We start from the raw sequence: 21,009 nt of genomic DNA, 5'->3' as shown, positions 1-21,009 counted from the left end.
GGATCCACCTTGAGTTCTCCAAATTTGTCTTTCCCATAATGAATATAATGGTGTTGCTTCTAATAGCAAGTAACATGCGTAACCAGGTTACAAATGAAAGTAGAATGTGTCCTTTAGCTGGAAACTGTATTCATTCATTGAAAATTCACTGTTCAGAGTCATCAAATATCCCAGAAACAAATGTTCCTTTTTTAAAACATGTATTTATTTATTTTCAATCTAAAGAATTTATTGTGTAATATAAATGGAACAATTGCATTTACACCCCATCCTCCATGGAAAGACATGATGAAAACAAGTGCGCTAGATTACTTCTCAGGGCTATATAGGTCATTCATAATGAGAACTACTGTATATTCATCAAAGGTTGCATTGTTTTGCGACTTGCTGCTGCCCTCTAATGGTACATTGTGTTATTGTCGTCACTACTGCATCAAGCAAATGGCTCCAAAACTGTCTTTTGGCGGGTAACAAGGTGGTGTTCATTAATATTCATGAGTTAATGCTTCCCATTGGCTATTGACTAAGGCAAGCGCACGGGGATTAGATAAAATATGAGCATGAATGGCTTGTGGTGACTGCACATGCTTTGGCCGAAAAGATGGAGGGTTTCCACTTGAAAACCAGTATCATAATAAAGAAAAAAGATGTATTGTCTGAAAAGCCGCTTGACCACCTGAATAAGAACTGAAGATGCAGCACAGAGTTTGTGCCGCTGTCAGAGATCCCTTTAAATGGACGCTATGGATTTTTGATCAACTAAAAGGAAAGGAGGATTTATGCGTAATTAGTTTAGATTTTAAATATGGGATTAATGGGTTTTTACGTTACTTGCGTTATAGTTTTTTTTATAATAATGGGAGGGATCATAAATACTTAAGTGGTTTCAAAAGTAAAATGTCTTAAAGAAGCATTTCCAATGGATAAAGCAATCTCAATGTGCCAAAACCCGCAATACGAAGCATAGTGCAATAAAGGAGTATAGTATTGTACATTATTCCATGGTTTGCTTATTGTGAAATAAAGGGGTTGGATAATAACGCATTTTCTTTTTTTTTTTTTTTTTTGAATTTAGAAACTTTTTGGTAAAATGATTCTTTAACGTTAAACTAATAACTTACACATTTTATGTCAAATTTGCTTTGTTTTTAGATAGATGGCAGTGAGAACGTCATGCTTTGAATAGTAAACAGGAGGTACTGCTGCACAGTCTACGGCGCTGCCTCCGTTGTCCACGTGACGATGCCGTTTAGCGTAGGATTTTGCTAGTAGGTAGGCAACGGCTGTCTTTCAGCTCCCGTAATTCTGATTGGCCCATCCAGTCGAAGAGTGTTCTCTGATTGGTGGAAGGAGCGAAATTGTTTCTGTGAGTTCTTCCGGCTTTACATGTTAGGGGGAAAAAAAGAAAAGACGAATGGAAAAATTGTAATCCGCAAAACGACTATTGCCTAGTTCTTCAGCGGTTACGGTAATGTCTGCACACACACAGAAACACTGTCGTTTGTTTAGCGTGGAAGAATTGCGTCTTTATGCTCTTTGGGAAGTTAATATTTTAGACTGAAAAGCAGGCGGCTTCTAGTTGTCGTTCGGAACGTTAGCTTGCTGTTAGCAACAACAGCTAGCTAACAAGGTAGCGTTTTACTTTTAAGGTTACGGAACCAAGACCATTGACCATAGAGGAGATTGTGTAGATGAGTCGAGGTCGCGCTTAGGTATTTTGATACGGGCAGAACATAAAGACCACATGTGTGTGATCAAAACAACTTGGTATTTAAGAAGCACTTGTGTGATTGTCGATGAGTGTTGTCATATGATATTCAGCATATAATGCCAAACAAGGAGATGAGCTGCTGCCTTTTCCATATATTATTGAAAGTATAGTTGTGGCTCTAACACTTTTTGCTTATCGTTACTGACTTCCCGTTGTCTCCTTGGCTCTACCAGCTGGTAACGATCGTATCCTGCACGTTTGCATTAGCCTGCTCACTGTCCCGCTCACTTAAACTCGAGGGTTTTACTTGTTATTGGCCGCGTACATGTTTAATACTACGTTTCTACTCTCACACTTACGTAGCTTATTAGTTACATTAGATAACCGAATTAATGTGTGAGTTTTAAACCTGTTTTAGGTCACAAGTAGGTCGGATGAGCTCTCAACAATTCTCCCGACACGGGCTGCCTGCGGTTAGCGGGGGTGCCGCTCAGATCCCTGCCGCTGCAAACCTGGTGCCTGTCAACCAGCCATCCAACCCTCCAGGTAACACATTATTACTCCAGTCACTCACAGCATGCTTTAAGTTAAATACCTAGTTTAAAACGTAGCGCTGAAGCCCATTAGTGTTTACAGTATCTGTTGGTGATGGAGATGGCCACCGGGAAAGTGACCACGGTCAGCAGGACCATCAGCCAATCGCGGGAGGGGCAACCTTAGCTTTCAGAGATGACAAGCAGGAGACCATGGTGGTTCGACCCTACCCGCAGGTCCAGGTGCACGGGCAGCCACAAGCTGCTCCCCAGACCGTTTCCATTCAGCCTGGAACACCTGTGACCTTACCTGCACCTGCTGTCCACCTCCCACAGGGCCAGCCTGCGGTCCTCAATGATGGCCAAATGAAGGTGAACATGTTTTGTTTGTCCCAGTTAGTCTTCTTGAGTTTGAGTGGGAAACTGGGGGGGGGGGGGGTGTTCCTCTTACCAGTGTTTGACAATTCAATTAATTGATGTATCATAAGGTATAGACATTTTATTTTGTTATGCTGAGTCTGATTTTTGTGAATTGAACTGCCTCCTTGATCAAATGTCAGTCTCAGAAAGTACTATGAAACTTTAAAAACTAATACGATATTCTTGTTGATACAGAGTGATCATAGTCGCACTGCAAAATTATCCTCACCATACATAGGACTGTCCAGTGTACAGTAAAAATGTTATCTGTTGGTTTTTATTTGTTTGACGTGCTGCTCTCTGAGCATGTCAGTGTTGTCTGAGTTGCAACTGAATTTCCATCAGTTAGGGTGCAGTATCATTCTGAGCTTGGATTTCCAACCTCCAGGGCAAATAAAATGCAGCAAAAACCTAAATGTGAGAGAACTATTCGGTATCACCCACTATTTATAATAGTTTGTTTTTGATAAACAAAGGAATATTGTGGTTAATTCCATCTCCATTTAGTTCTTGTTTTTTTATGTTTTCAATTTTTTGCTTAGTATTCATACCCCTTGAAAATACATTTTGTCAAGTTACAACCACAGACTTCAGTTTATTTCATTGGGATTTTATCTGCTGGATCAACACAAAGTTGTACATGATTTGAATGTTTGACAAATAAAATTCAGGTAATGCATTTGTATCAAGGCCCTCCTTTTTTATATGTCTTCTTTACAAAGTCACTGCAGCTGTAAGTGTCTTTCGGGGTATGTCTCTACTAGCTTTGTCCAGAGACTGAAATGTTTGCCCATTCCTCCCAACAACTCTGGCTAGCTTCCCGGTTCTACCTGAAGAAAAGCATCCCCACAGCATGATGCTGCCACCGCTGTATTTCTCTGAATTTTATTTGGGGGTAAAAGAGTAAAGAGGGCTGAGTACAAGTGCAGGCCCCACTTTTCATCTTTTCATTTGTAAAAAAAATTGCAAAATAATGTATCCTTTTCCTTCTGCTTTAACAAATATGCATTTGTTTGTGTTGGTCTGCCACAAAAAACCCCAATGAAACACATTTATGTTGGTTGTAACCTGATACGTTACCTGTTTTCATACCATGAATGATTCGCACATATAAATACTTCTGCAAGGTGCCAACTGTGAACTAAAACAATTTCCATATGTTTCTCCAACTCAGATCTGGAGGCCGATTTAGGAATAAGATCTTTAGGAATAAAATCAACACTATTGTCACTATTGTACAGAAACTATTTTGGAAACATGCATTTAATGTTCACAGACCAGTAACAGTTCTGTCCTGCTTTTCAGAAAATAGGATTTACCAGCTCTTTGGTTTTCTTTAGGCTGTCCTTAAGCCACCCATTCCAAGTCGTCTGATTGCCCCAGCACCAGCCTCCAACCAGGCTCATATACCCAAGGTGGCAAGTCACATTACTGTCACCATAGAGAGCACTATGCCCACCACCCCATCTATCCCTGTGGCAACCATCAGTGGTCAGCAGGTGTGTGCATACACCCTACATTAACTTTGGATGTTGATGAAGGATGTTGATGTGTTTTGGCTGATTATTAAGCTGTTCTGCTTTCATCTTGTTTTAGGGCCACTCCAGCAACCTGCACCACCTAATGCCGGCTAACATTCACATTATAAGGGGTCCCACTGTTCCTCCTCAGCCCTTCACATCCCATTTACCACGAGGTAGGATTGTGTCCCTAAAGCAGTCGTCTGACCAGTCCTGGGGGGGGGCACTCCACTGTTCCAAGTTTTCTCCATTTGTGAATAATTTCTCCACTGTTTCACCGGAGTTCCATTGAAATAGCTTTGTAACCCTTTCCAGATTGACGGATGTCAATGACTTTGCTTCTCATCGGTTTTTGAGTTTCTTTAGATTGGGCATTATGTGTAACATTTTGAGGCTATTTCAGTCTGCTTCATGTTGTCAGACAGGTTCTATTTAAGGGATTTCTTGATTCCAGATATCAGGCAGTATCGGCCTTGGTGCGGCATGTGAAATAGATCCCCAAACATGGTTAATGCAGTAGTTGTATTTTCCTGTAGGGCCAGGTTGGTTTGGATAGCTTTTTCATTAATAAATGAAATTGTTTAAAAAATGACTATTGCATTTACCAAGGTTTTTCTCTGTCTGATTTTATTAACATTTCTTTTATCTGAAACATTTAATTGTGACAAAAAAGCAAAATTAGAATTCTATAAGGTTGCAAAATCTTTTTCACAGCATTGTATTTACATCAGTTAATGTACACCCTGCAGGGGCCGCAGCAGCAGCTGTCATGTCCAGCTCCAAAACAGTCCTGCGGCCCGCCACTGGAGCAAGCGCAGGCCCTGGCCAGCCCACAGTGCAGCACATCATCCACCAAACTATCCAGGCGAGTTAAAGTCCTTGGACGTAAAATATGATTTAAAGCGCTCCTATAAAAGAGTGTTACATGTTCCTTCTCTTCTGTGTGCAGTCCCGCCCCGCTGTAACAACATCCACAGCTGTTCTTCCAACTGTGGTGGCACCTATTTCAGCAACTAGAACTCAGTCTCCAGTTATCAGTCCGACAGTCACTCACTCTGAAGTGACACATGGGTAAGTCTTACAGAAATGAATATTTTTCATGATTTGCATAACCAGTCAGAGTCATTATATCTGACAGTTTTACATGTGATACAGAACATCATCATCTTCTTCTCCTTGCAGTTTGGGCATACTCTTTCCATGATTAAAAATAACTTTAAATCTGCCAGGGGGATTACACAATTTGAGCCTAACTTTACACTCTGTGCACAATTATTAGTCGAGCAAGTATTTTGACCATATGATCATTTTTAGGCATATTTTCTAACTCCAAGCTGGAGATTTACAGTAAAGGAAAACAGTAAACCTCTCTGAACAGTGTCTGGGAGTCTGTGGTTCCTGCTGCACAAAACGTTAATTGTCAAAATATCAAGAAAACCTTTAAAATGTCAGAAATGTTTATCGGAAAGTTTTGACTTTTATAATTTTCACTTAAACAAAGCCTTTTTTCAAGTATTTTTGAATTGAATTTTTTGGATCTTGTTACAAGTATTAAAAAAAAATTGAACATTAAATATCTTGTCTTTTTAGTGTATTTAATTGCATATAGGTTGAACAGGATTTGCAAATAATTATATTCTGCTTTTATTTACCTTTTACACAACATCCCCACTTTATTGGAATTGAGGTTGTAAAGACTGGCCTAATAATTGTGCACAGTGTATAATCGTGAGTCCTGTGGCAGGCTAGCTGACAGCTGTGCCTGGGCCCAAGATGAGATCATCCACCCACAGCATTCTGTAACTAGTGGAAAGTTTAATATTTACAATTTCAAGACCTGATTGAGGCTGAATATGTAATGGTTTGAAAACGTCCAGTCTTGGTTGTCGTGAAGACGAGAAAAATGGATTCTTATGGGAAGCCCTGGCACATGTGCAGTATGATCAAAATCAGTAGAAATGACTGTGAACAACATAACGGCTGCCGACCAGTTTGTAGATTGGAATTATATGGTTATTGTGTGGATGTGTTAACAGCAACGGTAGAAAAATCCCATTTTTAAATGGATCGTTGTCGTGTAACAGTATTCTGACTTCTTTCTTCCATCCTCTCCCTGACTCTCCTCTTTCTTTCTTCTCCCTCCTATCTGCTCCTACATTTTTCCAGTTTTCCTGTTTCGAACAGGTTCTCGGTAATATTCCTGCCGTAGAAGCTAACTGTACCATAAACCCCCAAACTCAATATAATTAAATGCAATGTTATATGCGGTTAATTTGAATAAAAATGGCAACATACAGGGGTTGGACAATGAACCTGAAACCTGGTTTTAGACCACAATAATTTATTAGTATGGTGTAGGGCCTCCTTTTGCAGCCAATACAGCATCAATTCGTCTTGGGAATGACATATACAAGTCCTGCACAGTGGTCAGAGGGATTTTAAACCATTCTTCTTGCAGGATAGTGGCCAGGTCACTATGTGATACTGGTGGAGGAAAACGTTTCCTGACTCGCTCCTCCAAAACACCCCAAAGTGGCTCAATAATATTTAGACCTGGTGACTGTGCAGACCATGTGCACATTTAATTCTGCCGTGATTTGGGCAGCCGTGGTTTTATGTTTTTTGGATACAATCCGGGTTAGCACCTGAACATCCCTTTCAGACAGCTTCCTCTTGCGTCCACAGTTAATCCTGTTGGATGTGGTTCATCCTTCTTGGTGGTATGCTGACATTACCCTGGATACCGTGGCTCTTGATACATCACAAAGACTTGCTGTCTTGGTCACAGATGCGCCAGCAAGACGTGCACCAACAATTTGTCCTCTTTTGAACTCTGGTATGTCACCCATAATGTTGTGTGCATTTCAATATTTTGAGCAAAACTGTGCTCTTACCCTGCTAATTGAACCTTCACACTCTGCTCTTACTGGTGCAATGTGCAATCAATGAAGACTGGCTACCAGGCTGGTCCAATTTAGCCATGAAACCTCCCACACTAAAATGACAGGTGTTTCAGTTTCATTGTCCAACCCCTGTACATGCCAAACAAATGATTAAATATATCACCCAGTAACGTTTAACAGGCTGTTAATGAACGGATTAATGAACGCAAAGCCAAAAGTAACTTAATGTAATTAACTACTTATGTCACTTGAATACTAGGTGTATATTTTTCTTCAAGAACAGGCCTATTTAGAAAAAAAAAACAAAAATAAAAGAAAACTTCTCGACCATAGTTTGAACATCCCAATGCTTTTTTGGAGCCAACAGTAAAGATTTGAGGTTACTGTTAACTCTGTACCTCCATCCAGTTCATATGCTGGTGCAGAGAAGAATTTGGTGATCTTAGTATTATCCTGTTACAGGCGTCCAGCGCTGACGATCCACCCCCCTCCTGCTACCGTCAGTATTCAGAGGCCTCAGACGTCACGAGACTCGGCCACACGGATCACTCTGCCCTCACACCCAGCGATTGGAGCTCAAAAAGCCCAGCCGCCCCACACCATGGCCCAGGTTTGTGCTTTGTGATGTGCAAATGTTAGAAGTGTTATTTTATGGAATGACCAGAGGTATCCGTGTGTCTTGTTTCAAACAGAAGCCTATCTTCAGTACTGTGACTCCTGTCGCTGCTGCCACTGTGGCACCAATAGTCGCCACAAACACTGTGCCATCAACGACCACGATAGGTACTGATGTTTTGTATGTAACTCTGTCTCGACGAGTCACAGAAAGTAAACATTGTTGGAACTTCATTATTAGTGTTTTGTTTTTTTACACTAAAACCATTCTTTCTTTATTGCTTAGGTTCTGTACCTCATACCCAAATGACCAGTAGCACTATTGTCACCATGACAATGGCGTCCCACTCTTCTCATGCTACAGCAGTGACCACGTCCACTATCCCTGTTGGTAAGTCTGTCACTTTTTCTTTTTTTTTTTGCCATTTGTTTGAAAAGCCCGGTTTGGTCCGGATGGGCCTATGTAGCGCTCAGTTTGCAGTAACTGTCCTGTGCCGTTCACAGCTAAAGTGGTCCCACAGCCGATTGCCCACTCTTCATCCCGCGTCCAGGCTGAATACCCGGGAGAGAGAGCCAACCTCATCCCCATCCCAGGACACAGGTCGTCTCCTAACCCTGTCACCATGGAAACCAGAAGTGACAACAGGTGAGAACAAAAAGGTTTCATATGCAGTTTTTATATCATTTCTGTGCAGCTGCTAAAGTCGTTATGTTTTATGCTTTAAATAGATGTTAAAATAACTTGATTTCCTTTTTAGCAGTTTATTTAGTTTTCTTGAACGAAAAGAAATTAAACTTAGTTTGGCATATGTTAAACTGAAGGCACCTTGCTTACAGTGGCTTATAAAAGTATTCATACCCCTTAAACTTTTCCACATATTGTGACTTTACAACCACAAACATAAATATATTTTATTGGGATTTTATGTGAAAGACCAACACAAAGTGATAGACAATTATGAAGTGGAACGGAAATTATAGATGATTTCAAATATTTTTTACAAATAAAAAAACTGAAAAGTGCGGAGTGCAAAAGTATTCAGCCTCCTTTACTCTGAGTGCAACCATTTGCCTTCAGAAGTGTCCTGATGATTGCCAATGACTAAATAGAGTCCACCTGTGTGTCATCTAATCTCAGTACAAATACAGCTGCTCTGTGACGGCCTCAGAGGTTGATTAAGAGAATATCGGGGAGCAAACAGCACCATGAAGTCTAAGGTAAACACCAGACAGGTTAGGGATAAGGTGGTGGAGAAGTTTAAAGCAGGCTTATAAAAAGATTTCCCAAGCTTTGAACATCTCACGGAGCTCTGCTCAATCCATCATCCGGAAATGAAAAGAGTATGGCACCACTGCAAACCTACCAAGACAAGGCTGTCCACCTGAACTTACAGGCCGAACAAGGAGAGCACTGATCAGAGACCCATGGTGACTCTGGATGAACTGCAGAGATCCACAGCTCAGATGGGGGAATCTGTCCACAGGACAACTATTAGTTGTCAGACGGGACCAAATTTGAACTTTCTTGCCAAAATGCAAAACACTGCACATCACTCTGAACACACCATCCCCACTGTCAAATATGGTGGTGGCAGCATCATGCTCTGGGGGTGCTTCTCTTCAGCAGGGACAGGGAAGGTGATCAGAGTTGATGGGAAGATGGATGGAGTCAAATACAGGGCAGTCTTGGAAGAAAACCTGCTGAAGTCTGTGAAAGGACTTGAGATCGGGGAGGAGGTTCACCTTCCAGCAGGATAATGACCCTAACATAAAGCCAGGGTTACAATGGAATGATTTAAAACAAACATTCATGTGCTAGAATGGCCCAGTCAAAGTCCAGACCTAAACCCAACTGAGAATCTGTGGCAAGATCTGAAAACATCTGTTCTTAACGCTCTACATCTAATCTGACTGAGCTTGAGCTGTTTTGCAAAGAAGAATAGGCAAAAAATTCAGTCACTAGATGTGAAAAGCTGGTAGAGACATACCCTAAAAGACCTGCAGCTGTAATTGCAGCAAAATGTGGTTCTACAAAGTATTGAATAAGGGGGCTGAATACTTTTGCATTGTGCAAAAGTATTCAGTTTTCAGTTTTGTATTTGTAGAATAAAAAAGAAATCATGTATAATTTCTACTTCACAAAGACCAACACAAAGTCTACCACTTTGTGTTGGTCTTTCACATAAAATTCCAATTAAACATATTTATGTTTGTGGTTGTAATGTGACAATATGTGGAAAAGTGTAAGGGGTGTGAATACTTTTATAAGCCACTGTAAATAAGACTGACACCTTTGTTTAATACTGCAGCTTAAAGTCTCAAGTAAACTTGACTTTCAACAATGTGATTTTTTTTAATTCTTGCCTCACTTACAGGCCTTCTGTACCAGTACAGTTCCAGTATTTCCTCCCAGCATATTCATCGTCATACCCACTGACTCACACGTACACCCCCATCAGCAGCTCTGTGTCCACCATCCGCCAGTATCCAGGTAAGGCCTGCTAACCTGTTTTGTTTTCCTGCTACTCAGGGTTAACTGGGACTAAGGCTTTCACTAATGACTGCTGAAATCATGCTGTGCTGAGGTCATATTGGTCTGTTTGAAATCTGACTAAATGTACACTACTTGCAAAAGTATTCATACCTTTTTGCATTCTTGTCACATTCTAACCACAAACTTCAATGTCTTTTATTGAAACTTTTGTGATAGACCAAAAAGTAGGGATTATATGTAGATTGAACAGAAAGTTCTGCATTTTTTCACAAACGATAAAGTGTTGCCTGCACTCAACATGCTAACCCAATAGAGAACCACCTTGTGCTGTAATTAGAGCTACAAGTCTGAGCTCTGTACATCTGGAGTGAAAATGTCTGCTATTTATTTTGTCAAAATGCTCAGTCATATTGAATGGAGAACATCAATGTTCAAGTCCTGCCACAGATTGTCAGTAGGATTTAGGTCTGCACTTTAACTAGGCCTGGGTGTGTAAATAGAGTCATCCTCAGACGTTCTTCCACCAGGAGAATGTCTGAGGTTTTTTCCAGCTTTTAATAAGTTTTCCTTCAAGATTGTCCTCCTCCATCCGTTCTCCCATCAACCGGCTTCCTGGTCCCTGCTGAAGGAAGGCATCCTCACAGATTGATAGTGCTACTACTGTGCTTCACATTTGGGATGAAGTGTTGAGGGTGATGTGCCGTGTTAACTGCTTGTTCAATCATCTGAGCAGAGCACCTTCTTCCATGTGTTTGCTGTGTCCCCTACATGGATTATGGTAAACTGGAAAGGGAACATTGCTGATGGCTTTATTTCAATAATCACTTTCTTCTTATCATTCTTTCATAAAGTCCAGATTTGCAAAATGCCTGACCAATAGTTGTCCAGTTAAATGGATTTCTCCACCTGACCGGTAGCTTCTCCAGAAGTACCTTGGGCCTTTTGGCTACTTCTGAATAATGCTTGCCTTGCCTGGCCCATGAGTTTAGGTCAGGGTTCAGCTACCTGTACCATCCAAAGAGTGAGTGATGGAACGTTCTCCAGAGTCACAAAGTTGCACCCCGCTTTGAAAAAGCACAATATATCTGTTCAAAATGCTTCAAAATATATATTTTTTCTATGATTAAGTAAAGAATCAACAATTGTATTTCTATTTTTAGTTTTAGAATAAAAGAAAAATCTAACTTACAAAAAGAATAGATGCATTTCCTTCTTTTTCCTTGTAAAACTATATGTTAATTGCGTCACTGATTTAGTTCTATTGTAGAAATACTTTGCAGAAATTGCCAAAAAATACAGAAAAAAGTTTTTGTTGTTATTATAGCCACATGCGGCTCCGGGGCCGCAGCTTGTAGACCTCTGGTTTAGATGGACTGTCATACAGTAGTGTTGCAGTTCGGCCATTTCCATTTTCATAGCTTGACAAGCGCTTCTTGAAATATCCAAAGCTTGGGGTTTTGTTTTACAATTTAACCCTGCTTTAAAGCTGTGTCCCTGACCTGTCTGCTGTGCTCCTCGGTCTTCATCATGCTGTGTGTTCACTAATGTCCTCTAACAAACCTCTGGGGTCTTCACAGACCAGCTGGATTCATACTGAGATTATGTTACACACAGGTGGACTGTATCTACTGTTTAGAGGATTTCTATAATTTTATTCTATCCCAGAAAATCCCAATAAAACACTTGAAATGTTGTGGTTGGAATGCAAAATGTCTCATGTGGTGTGTAGTTCATACTTCTAATGTGATGATTTTATATTTTGTCAAAATTTGATACAAAAACATTTCATAACTTTTTTGTTTTTCACTTTCTGAAGTCACCCCTCAAGCTCCAAGTTCAGCCTTGCCCACTCAGGCTGGAGTGGGCGTGGCCACCACTGTCCACCTGAACCATATGCAACTGATGGCGGTAGATCGGATCGGTCTCCCATCTGCACAGATCAGTACCCAGGGGATCCAGCCGTCACCGATTGCTGCTCAGGGCATACAGCCTGCACAGATAGGAGTCCAAGGCCTGCACACGTCCGCATCAATCACTACACAAGGAGTACAGCCGGCACCTATAGTCACTCAGCAACAGCCGCAGCCACAGCAGCAACAACAGCCGCAGTCCGAAGCAAAGCCAGGTAGTTGTTCAACTGATTCTGCCTCAATGAAAAGAGTTTGTTGTTAGTTTCTTAACGCAGTTGGAGCTTGTTTGTGATTGATATTTCATTGTTTCAAGGAGTTGTTTTGGCTGACGGCTTCGTAGCGAGCCCCATCAGCACCACGTTTGGCACCACCCAGCCAGTAGCTACCATGGTGCAAGCCCACCCACAGGGAGGAGGAGTAGGAGGAGCTCCCACCTCGGGTCCCTCCCCCCGTCCCAGCATCCTGCGAAAGAAACCTGCGAATGACGGGTGAAGGGTCACACTGACACATCACAGCTCCCAAAAGGAGTTTTTAAAGGTTTTCTTTAAGCTAACTTTTCTTTTCCTGTCTGGGTTTTCCAGATCTGTTCGTAAGAACCTGATACCTCCCCAGTCCAGTGAACACAGCAGTGGCAGACTTGATAGTGGTGTGAGAGGAGCAGGATCTCCCCGGCCTGCAGGGTGGGCTTGTTTTACATTGGTCCCATTGGCATGTCCTAAATGAACCCTTCAGCTGATACTTCTTTCCTTTCATTAGAGCAAAACCCAAGGCTGAGGTCCACATGGCCGTTGCTCCTCCAGTCATGGCTACAGTAGAAGCTTTGCCTGCTCAAGGAGGGGAGCAGCAGGCGTCTAACCCCCAGCACCTGACCCAGGCCATACCCACCATGCTCGCCACACCCGGGCCTGTGCCTCCCTCCCAACCCTCCTCTGTTCTCTCCCTGCCAGCGGCCATGGCGGTGACACCCCCTGTTCCTGCTTCGATGGCCAACACCGTGGCCTCCCCCACGCAACCTGCAGCCAGTAGCACTGCAACATGTGCCGCTAGCTCCACCTGCTCAGATGTTAAAATCAAGCAGGAGGTAGAAACGATGGACACCTCACAGTCAGGTAAGGTACATGTTTGTCTTCCAGATGTCAGGGATTTGATCTAAAACATTGAATCACACATGAACATGTGCATCCCTTTAGATCCCAATGTGAATTTGTCCTCAGCACCAGCCATCCCTACCCAGGCTAACACATTGAACCCTCCTGGTACAGGAGATCTGGTCCATGGGGCCTCCCCAAGGAAGAAACCTCGCAAACAGCAGCATGTTATCTCCACTGAGGAGAGTGAGATGGTGGAAACCAACAGTACAGATGAAGAGAAGGCCCCAGGAAGGCTCATCACTGGCAGGGCTGAGAGACGTGAATCTCCTCCAAGGGAATATGTTGGTATGACTTAACAGCGACTGATAAAATCCCACTAAAGTGTCTTTGATCCGTGCGTGATTTTAAGACGTAGTTTTCTCTTAAAGATGAAGAAGGAGTTCGATATGTGCCAGTCAGGCCTCGTCCACCTATCACTCTGCTGCGGCACTACCGTAACCCCTGGAAAGCTGCGTACCATCACTTTCAGAGGTACAGCGACATCCGGGTCAAAGGTGAGTCATCTTCCTATGTTCTGCTCAATCCAGTTATTGTAGAGCTCCTCATTTATGGAAAAAATCAAAACTACAATTATTTCAGTCAGTATTGAAGTCATATTCATTTAAATAACAATATAAGAGCATAAAGTGGCAACATTTTTATCATGTCTTTTATTGAATGAATCATTTTCTTGATCGTTGAAGTAGAAATTAAAATGTAAAACGGTCTAATTTTGCTACTCTAAGGTATTTAAATGAAATCTTGGCAGTTGAGAATGACAGTCGTTTCTCTTTCAGAGGAGAAGAAGTGCACCTTACAGGATATGGCCAATCAGAGAGGAGTGGCATGCAGGGCACAAGGATGGAAAATTCACCTTTGTGCTGCACAGCTTAGACAGTTGGTGAGTGACCTCCACCTGTTTACACTTGTTGAACAAGAAATGCATCTACATCAATTTATATTTTTGGGTTAGAAATGTTTTCCATACGATTGTCCAATAATCCAAAACAAACCGTGTGGCCATTACATGTGAATAATAAAAACAGTTTTTACCAAACATCACAGTTGCAGAGAATAGTTTATGAACCATTTGAAACTACTAAAGCTGTAGCCAGATCTTTATCTTAGTAACAATTATCACTACTCACAATCGTGGAAAACCGATAGTCAGGGTAGCAAGAACTCTTAAAGTCTGCAAACGTCTTAAATTAGATTTTTGTCATTTATCAATTCTGAGTAAGTTTGGGTAAAGAGAATTTTGTATGGAATAATGTTTCTGGACTTAATTTATTATTTCATGAACTAAAAAACTAAAGAATTTTTATGGTCATTCATATTTCCATAACATCCTTTTTCATTTCCTGCACCCCTGCTCCAACTCACTGATGGCTGTTTTGTTTTTTAGTTACAGTTAGATGCACTCATCCCAAAAAAAAAAGAATCATTTTTTGTTTAGGGCTTTTTGGAGAACCTCCTGATCTTTAAACTGGATCTGTAGCTGTTAAACTGGGCCTGGTTCAGATGCCATACGGCATCAAAAATCCCACCTTTTAGTTTGATTTTTGATTTTTTCAAATAAAGTTAAGACAACACCTACTGTTTGTAAAGTATCTGTAACCAGGATGATCCAGTATTGGTGTCATTATAAATCAATATGAAATGAAGCTGATCTAAGTGGGTTCAGATGGCGGCAAAGCCAAATCCGAAGCCTACTTCAGAGTTGTATTTTTATTCGTTCGTGGTATTAAAGATACATGTTTTTAACCAAATTTATAGATGCACATTATAGGGAACTTGCAACATCATAATCGCAAATGACTGCAGCGGTATGTTTTTAAACCGAAAAAAACAAAGAATCTAATTGCTTTTTGTCTGTTTCTGTAGTCAAATTTGGAGCACGATGTGTACAGCCGTCTCTCCAGCCTCCAAGAGGGCCTTATTCCAAAGAAGAGAGCAGGCTCTGACGATGACCTGCACCGAATCAATGAGCTCATACAGGTATTATAACAGGCTAGGACAGTGGTGTCCAAAGTCAGTGCTCAAGGGACGGTGTCCTGCATGTTTTCTATGTTGCCCTGATTCAACACTCCTGAATCAAACGAATGGTTCAATAGCAGGCTGCTGCAGAGCTAGGTGACATGCTAAGGAAGTAATTTGCTGTGTTGAATTGAGGACACATCTAAAATCTGTAAGACACAGGAACAGTGGATTTGGACAACCATGGGTTAAGGCTTTAGTGTAAAGTTTTTACATGTTTTAACAGAAACTGATTCTTTTTGTTATAATCGGTAACTTTTATAATGAGCAAAACAGAAGTTCACTATTTAAAGGGTGTGGTTGTTCGCGACCTTTTAGTGCTTGTGTTGCATTCACTGATAAGGAAAGAGATCAGGATTTTTGAGTTTCCAACAGGGGGATCACCGGTCGGCGACTGACAAGTGTGGAAACTACACAATGTTACTTTTATAAAGTTTAGTTGAAATTTAGATAATTTTAGAACAATTTAAAGTCCATATCTTTTATTTTGAAAACCCCACTGTTGACACAGGTCTACTGTGTTTTTATCATGAGTGCGCGTGTGATAATTATTACATCAGCTTACATGTTTGCCACAGTAAGGCAAAAATGGTAAGCAGTGGTAAAGTTTTAAAAAATGTTTAATATTGTATAAACAATAATGATGATAAAATGTGCTTTCGCCTTCCAAAAAATATGACAGCACCATCAGTGTTAGTTGTGCATTTCATGCCAGTCAGATGTGTCAGGTTTTACAATTTATTTACGAGTTACCAGGATGAGGAGTTGGTGTGTTTGTAATAATTTTTTACACATTTCATAAATCCTTCAATTATTGCATTCATATGTGTTCAGACATGTAATTCCAGACAGAAAGTGAAGCCTCTGTCCTGCTGTTTATCTTGCTGCCTGGATTAATGATTTTGTGGAACATAAAGCTCTCTCACATCCCCTGTTCTCTATAGTGTACATATTGGGGCAGAGAGTGTATAAATGTTTATTACTTTTGCTGTATTTTCACCATCTGCTGTTTGTTTTGTCCATACTTCATGATCTGGAGATGAACATTCAATGGGCTGTGTATGGTTTATAAATCTGCCCCCTAGTGGCAAAATAAATATTAGACGAATTAATCAGATTATGATGGAGCTGCCATCTATGGAAGCAAATCGTTACCGTATTTCAAATGAAAAAGCATTTTCAGAAATGTTTTTTCATTTTAAGAATGTGGCTGCATTATTTGACCCATAAATGAAATTAGTTATCAATCATCCTATTTGCATTTTAATTTTTTTCTTCAAGACTGCTCATTTTTTCACTTAATTAAAATGAAAAAGAAAAAGACATTTGAGATTTATTTTTCAAAATGTACCCCAGCAAATGGATACCAAAATTAAATCAGAATGTGATTTAAATCAGAATAAATCAGAACTGGTAGTTCCGGTGGCAGGCTTATGGCCTGAGACATCCAGCGTGTTTTTAAGCATTTATTTATAATTGTCTGTGAGTGACAATTCAGAATAGCCGCTCGTGCTCATGCTAAAGCTGTTTATTAAATAATAATCAATAATGAAATCATTATTTAAAGGTAACAGGCTATAACAACAATGACAACCCATTTGCCGATAATCAGCATCAGCTTCCACAAAAGCAACGGCATTGGCAAGCTTTTACGGCCGGTCTGGCAATGTAATGCAATGCAGACGTGCACAGCGCCCCCTACTGAACAAGATGGGTAGCTCGGTCAGCAGGGAGCTGAGGAAGAGCGGCTGCTGACGTCACTCTGCTGCGCCCGCAGCTCGGAATGCTTTTTCATTTTCGAGTTCTGGGCAGTACTTTGCGGGCAGAAAACGAAAAAGCAATGTCTGCTTTGTTTTCTTTTTGATTATGTCATAAAATGTGCAGTCGTGAAGAAGAAAATGCAAATAGGATGATTGATTACTAATTATATTTATGGGTCAAATAATGCAGCCACATTCTTAAAATGAAAAAGCATTTCTGGAAATGCTTTTTCATTTTCAAATTTTACATTTCAAATTGAATTTTGGTATCTATTTGCTGGGGCACATTTTGAAAAATAAATCTCAAATGTCTTTTTCATTTTAATTAAGTGAAAGAATGAGCAGTCTTGAAGAAGAAAATTAAAATGCAAATAGGATGATTGATAACTAATTTTATTTATGGGTCAAACAATGCAGCCACATTCTTGAAATGAAAAAGCATTTCTGAAAATGCTTTTTCATTTGAAATATGGTAACGATTTGCTTCCATAGCCATCAGTCGGAGCTATTCTGAGTATTCGGCATGTCGAGGTGAGTAATTCTTCATCAGGACACACAGAGCTTCAGAACGGTGTATCATAATGATACATTTTAGTAGCAATTGTGTTGATCTCAGAGTTTAAAATGTTATGCGGAAGATGTTTTTTCAACATGTCCAAATATTAGCTGGAGATCAAATAGGATATCCTCCAGTATCAGATGTGCATCTTTTTGCTGCTGAAGAACAAGTCAGATGAGCAATAGCTTCGGTCTCATGGGTTGTTTTTCGTATCATGTTATAAGTTTAATTGCATGTTTCATTAGCCACTTCTAAAGCAAATAAATCTAATTCCCTCATTGTGTTCTAAGGGCAACATGCAGCGCTGTAAGCTGGTGATGGACCAAGTGACCGAGGCCAGGGACACCATGATGAAAGTGCTCGACCACAAGGAGAAAGTGCTGAAGCTGCTCAACAAGAACGGCACCTTGAAGAAGTCCTCCAAACTGAAGCGCAAAGAACGAGCATGAGGGCGAGTTGCTTGTCCCGCGACGGCCCCCGCTGCCCCGTTTCTGAGAGGGGCGACGGAGCTGCTCTAAAATCTGGTGCTATGATTTGCTGCATACAATCGCACGCGCCCTTCCTAACTGCCTGTGATCGGACACAGAGAAGCCACCGGGAGGCTTCAGCAATCGGAGAAGCTGATCCGGACAGCGGTCTCTTGAAGACACAGTAAACATACAGAGTGTGAAGCATTCTAGGCTGTATTAGTGTGGACAAAAAAAAAACTCAACAGGTTTTCTTTAAAGACTCTTGAGGCTTTTTTTAATTATAGTTTCTGCCTCTTTTCTTAGGACAGTTGAAGGACAGTTTTCTGTGTATCTGTGATAATTGGCATGCAGATGCAGTGAATCTGACTGTCAGAACATTTTGAGTTCATCTCCTCAGAGGTCCTGATTTTATTTTAGCCAACAGTTTATTCAGACTAATCTCAGCTGTGGTCAGACTGTGCCTTCATTTTGTTAGTGTAGAAGAAATGGATGCAGAAATGTAGAAGCTGTACCACATTTCAAACCACTCAGCTTTTTCTTTATGGCAACTGTTTTTGTTTTTTTTAAATATATATTTTTATTTCCTGGAATGGTTACACCTTTACCCCCTATTCAGCCCTATGTTTAGTTGTAATCTACAAATCAAAATCACAACACTTGTGTGTGCGGGTTAAAAACCTTAATGTGGCATGTTAAATGAATTTATTATAGTAAACAACTATCTTTTTAAAGAATACCTTATATCCTTAGTTTTGAAAGTGAGAATGCCAAGACTTAGAACTGCCATCTTCAATCCACTTCAAGATGAAGAGATGTTACACCAGTTAGAGGTGGCTTTGATTTGGTTTGAGAGACGATGCAGTGTTTAGAAAAAAAGAATAAGAAAAGAGACTAACTCGCCTTGAGTGATCACAGTGGCAGACTGACTTCATGTAAATCACTGTAAATGTGCTTGTGGTTTTTCATTGACCCGGTTCTTTTCAAGTTTTTTTACTCGATGAAACAGTTTGTGTTGTGAATGTTGTGCTGCTTCATTGCTGCACAGTGTAACCATTGTGAAGTTGCAGAATGAAGTAGGGCTGAAAATATCTAGTCATTGTACATTGTTTTTGTCTGTGTAATTATAGTAAAGAATACTCGAAGCTACATTCCAGAGTTTTCTGTGGAATTGATGACGTTGTAGAACAACATGGCATGGTCTGTTTTTGTTGTTTTAAATCAGTTTTATTTTAAAGTTTGGAGTTCAATGGAGGCTCACTTGTGGATGTGCTTTAGAACAGTGGTTCCCAACCTTGTGTACCCCCTGAGCCAATATGCTTTGCAAATGGGCTCAGGGGGTACACAAGGTGTGTGGGGGGAGTTGACAGAAGGCCAAAGAATATTTTTTTTATTCATGGATGGATGGGCAGGCCCATAGTTTCCTCTAACTGCAGCCTGCTTAAGCTGGAACATTCCTAAAAAAAAGAAAAACTGTAAAATGTTTTTTGTTCATCTTCTACCTGCTGATTTTATATATAATCTATCTAATATGTACCAGGAGTAGGAGAGTTAACCCTGCTGCTGCTCGCAGGACAGGAAGTGCTGGCATCAAAACGAATCTGCTCTTTTAAAAACCACATATATCCTTGTCTGCTTTCCAGGTTTTTCTGGGCGCTCTGTCTGCTGTCAGGAGCGGGTGTCCACCTGCAGGCGAGTGCACGTAACTTAGCGTGGGTGACACAGTATGAGGAGTGTGTTTTCGTCCAGATTTTGTCAAGTTTGGCCATAGAAAGTAGTGTAGCGATGACGCGGTCTAATAACTGAAAACGTATTAATAGTACACACCGTGATCCTACTGGGAGGGCAGGGCACCCCCCTTGGATAATGGTTGGGGAAATGTTGCCCTCAGTCAAACGTGTTAGCAAAAATACATTGTACAATGATTATACTCGAACATTTAGATCTTAGGCATTTTATTATTTTCAGCTCAAATTAAAACTGAAGATAAATCTGTTGCAGAGAAAGTGAAAAAGTAATCTAAATAAATACAAAATCAACCTAAATAATAAACCTGCTTTTGTTATAACAAAAACCTTTGAATGTCCAATTAAAAGACATTTCAACCCAAAAAATCAGCAACAGAACATTCAAAAATAATATTCCAGGTTACGATATCAGTTTTACTTTGTTTTCATCATTTAACAGAGCTTTAATGAGACACCTGAGCTTGATTGACTTTGATAGGCTTTAAAAGATCTGGAGGCAGAGTGGAAACCGCTACAGTTGCTTTCCTCCGTCTCCTGGTAGCGGAGCATCCTGCAGATGAACAGCAATAACACCCCTGTTCTAGTCTTTTCCACCTGTAGTTTTATTTAGCCTTTTTTGCTCTTTTGGTTGATCAAAGCTTGGTGTATTTTACACCTGGGTCCTCATAAAGCACAGGTGTCAAACTCCAGTCCTTAGGGCCAGTAACCTGCAACTTTTAGATGTTCCTCTGCTTCAGCACACCTGAATCAAATAATTAGGTCATTAGCAGGACTCTGGAGAACGTGACTGCATACTGAGGAGGAAATGCAGCCATTTGTTTGAGGTGTGCTGGACCAGGGACACATCTAAAAGTTGCAGGACACTGGCCCTCGAGGACTGGAGTTTGACACTCCAATAAAGCATCACACATCCAATAATTGTCCCTACTAATTGTTGATATTTACTCCTCATCTTGGAAATAAAATATGAAATGTTTCTATGTACCACTAGGGGTACGAGTACCCCCAGTTGGGAATCATTGCTTTAAAACACACTAACTCCTTTTGTGACATCATGGGGGGTAAAACAAAAATCAGCCAAGCCATCAGGAAGAGGATTGTGGGCCTCCTGTAATCTGGTCCATCTTGGACACTTCCAGATGAGTGAAGGTACAAGGAACTCCATAGGAATGTCCAGTCATCAAACCATTGAGGAAGGGACT

The 21,009-nt window shown here is 40.7% G+C and overlaps 1 protein-coding gene across 4 annotated transcripts; it reads left to right on the top strand.

Annotated features, from left to right (window-relative positions):
* The first annotated feature begins 1,329 nt into the window (after positions 1 to 1,329).
* Positions 1,330 to 19,210, top strand: sap130a (Sin3A-associated protein a). Of its 4 annotated transcripts, none has more exons than XM_047375455.1 (21): positions 1,330 to 1,468; positions 2,130 to 2,257; positions 2,348 to 2,616; positions 4,005 to 4,163; positions 4,261 to 4,360; positions 4,934 to 5,049; positions 5,134 to 5,255; positions 7,550 to 7,697; positions 7,780 to 7,870; positions 7,989 to 8,093; positions 8,207 to 8,348; positions 10,078 to 10,193; positions 12,013 to 12,321; positions 12,420 to 12,594; positions 12,688 to 12,786; positions 12,863 to 13,215; positions 13,297 to 13,542; positions 13,626 to 13,751; positions 14,034 to 14,137; positions 15,121 to 15,234; positions 17,883 to 19,210. In XM_047375455.1, the coding sequence occupies exons 2-21, from the start codon at positions 2,146 to 2,148 to the stop codon at positions 18,039 to 18,041; spliced, it is 3,165 nt and encodes a 1,054-aa protein (XP_047231411.1). In that variant the 5' UTR covers positions 1,330 to 1,468; positions 2,130 to 2,145; the 3' UTR covers positions 18,042 to 19,210. The 4 variants fall into 4 exon arrangements, with proteins under 4 accessions (XP_047231411.1, XP_047231413.1, XP_047231412.1 ...); XM_047375457.1 differs by having other exon boundaries at positions 2,339 to 2,616; positions 13,369 to 13,542; XM_047375456.1 differs by having other exon boundaries at positions 2,339 to 2,616; positions 13,321 to 13,542.
* Positions 19,211 to 21,009: the final 1,799 nt, after the last annotated feature.

Source organism: Girardinichthys multiradiatus, chromosome 9 (assembly GCF_021462225.1).
Source record: "Girardinichthys multiradiatus isolate DD_20200921_A chromosome 9, DD_fGirMul_XY1, whole genome shotgun sequence".
Lineage (NCBI taxonomy): Eukaryota > Metazoa > Chordata > Actinopteri > Cyprinodontiformes > Goodeidae > Girardinichthys > Girardinichthys multiradiatus.
The sequence above is the reverse complement of the archived record's forward strand: the minus strand, read 5'-3'. Positions and strand labels throughout refer to the sequence as shown.

What these genes read in the sequence shown, in the direction of transcription:
- sap130a (XM_047375454.1), top strand. Translation starts at nt 2,146, where the DNA reads ATGAGCTCTCAACAATTCTCCCGACACGGGCTGCCTGCGGTTAGCGGG. An exon ending in CCAGCCATCCAACCCTCCAG is followed by an intron (nt 2,258 to 2,338) that starts GTAACACATTAT and finishes GAAGCCCATTAG; the next exon opens with TGTTTACAGTATCTGTTGGT. An exon ending in AAGAAACCTGCGAATGACGG is followed by an intron (nt 12,595 to 12,687) that starts GTGAAGGGTCAC and finishes TGGGTTTTCCAG; the next exon opens with ATCTGTTCGTAAGAACCTGA.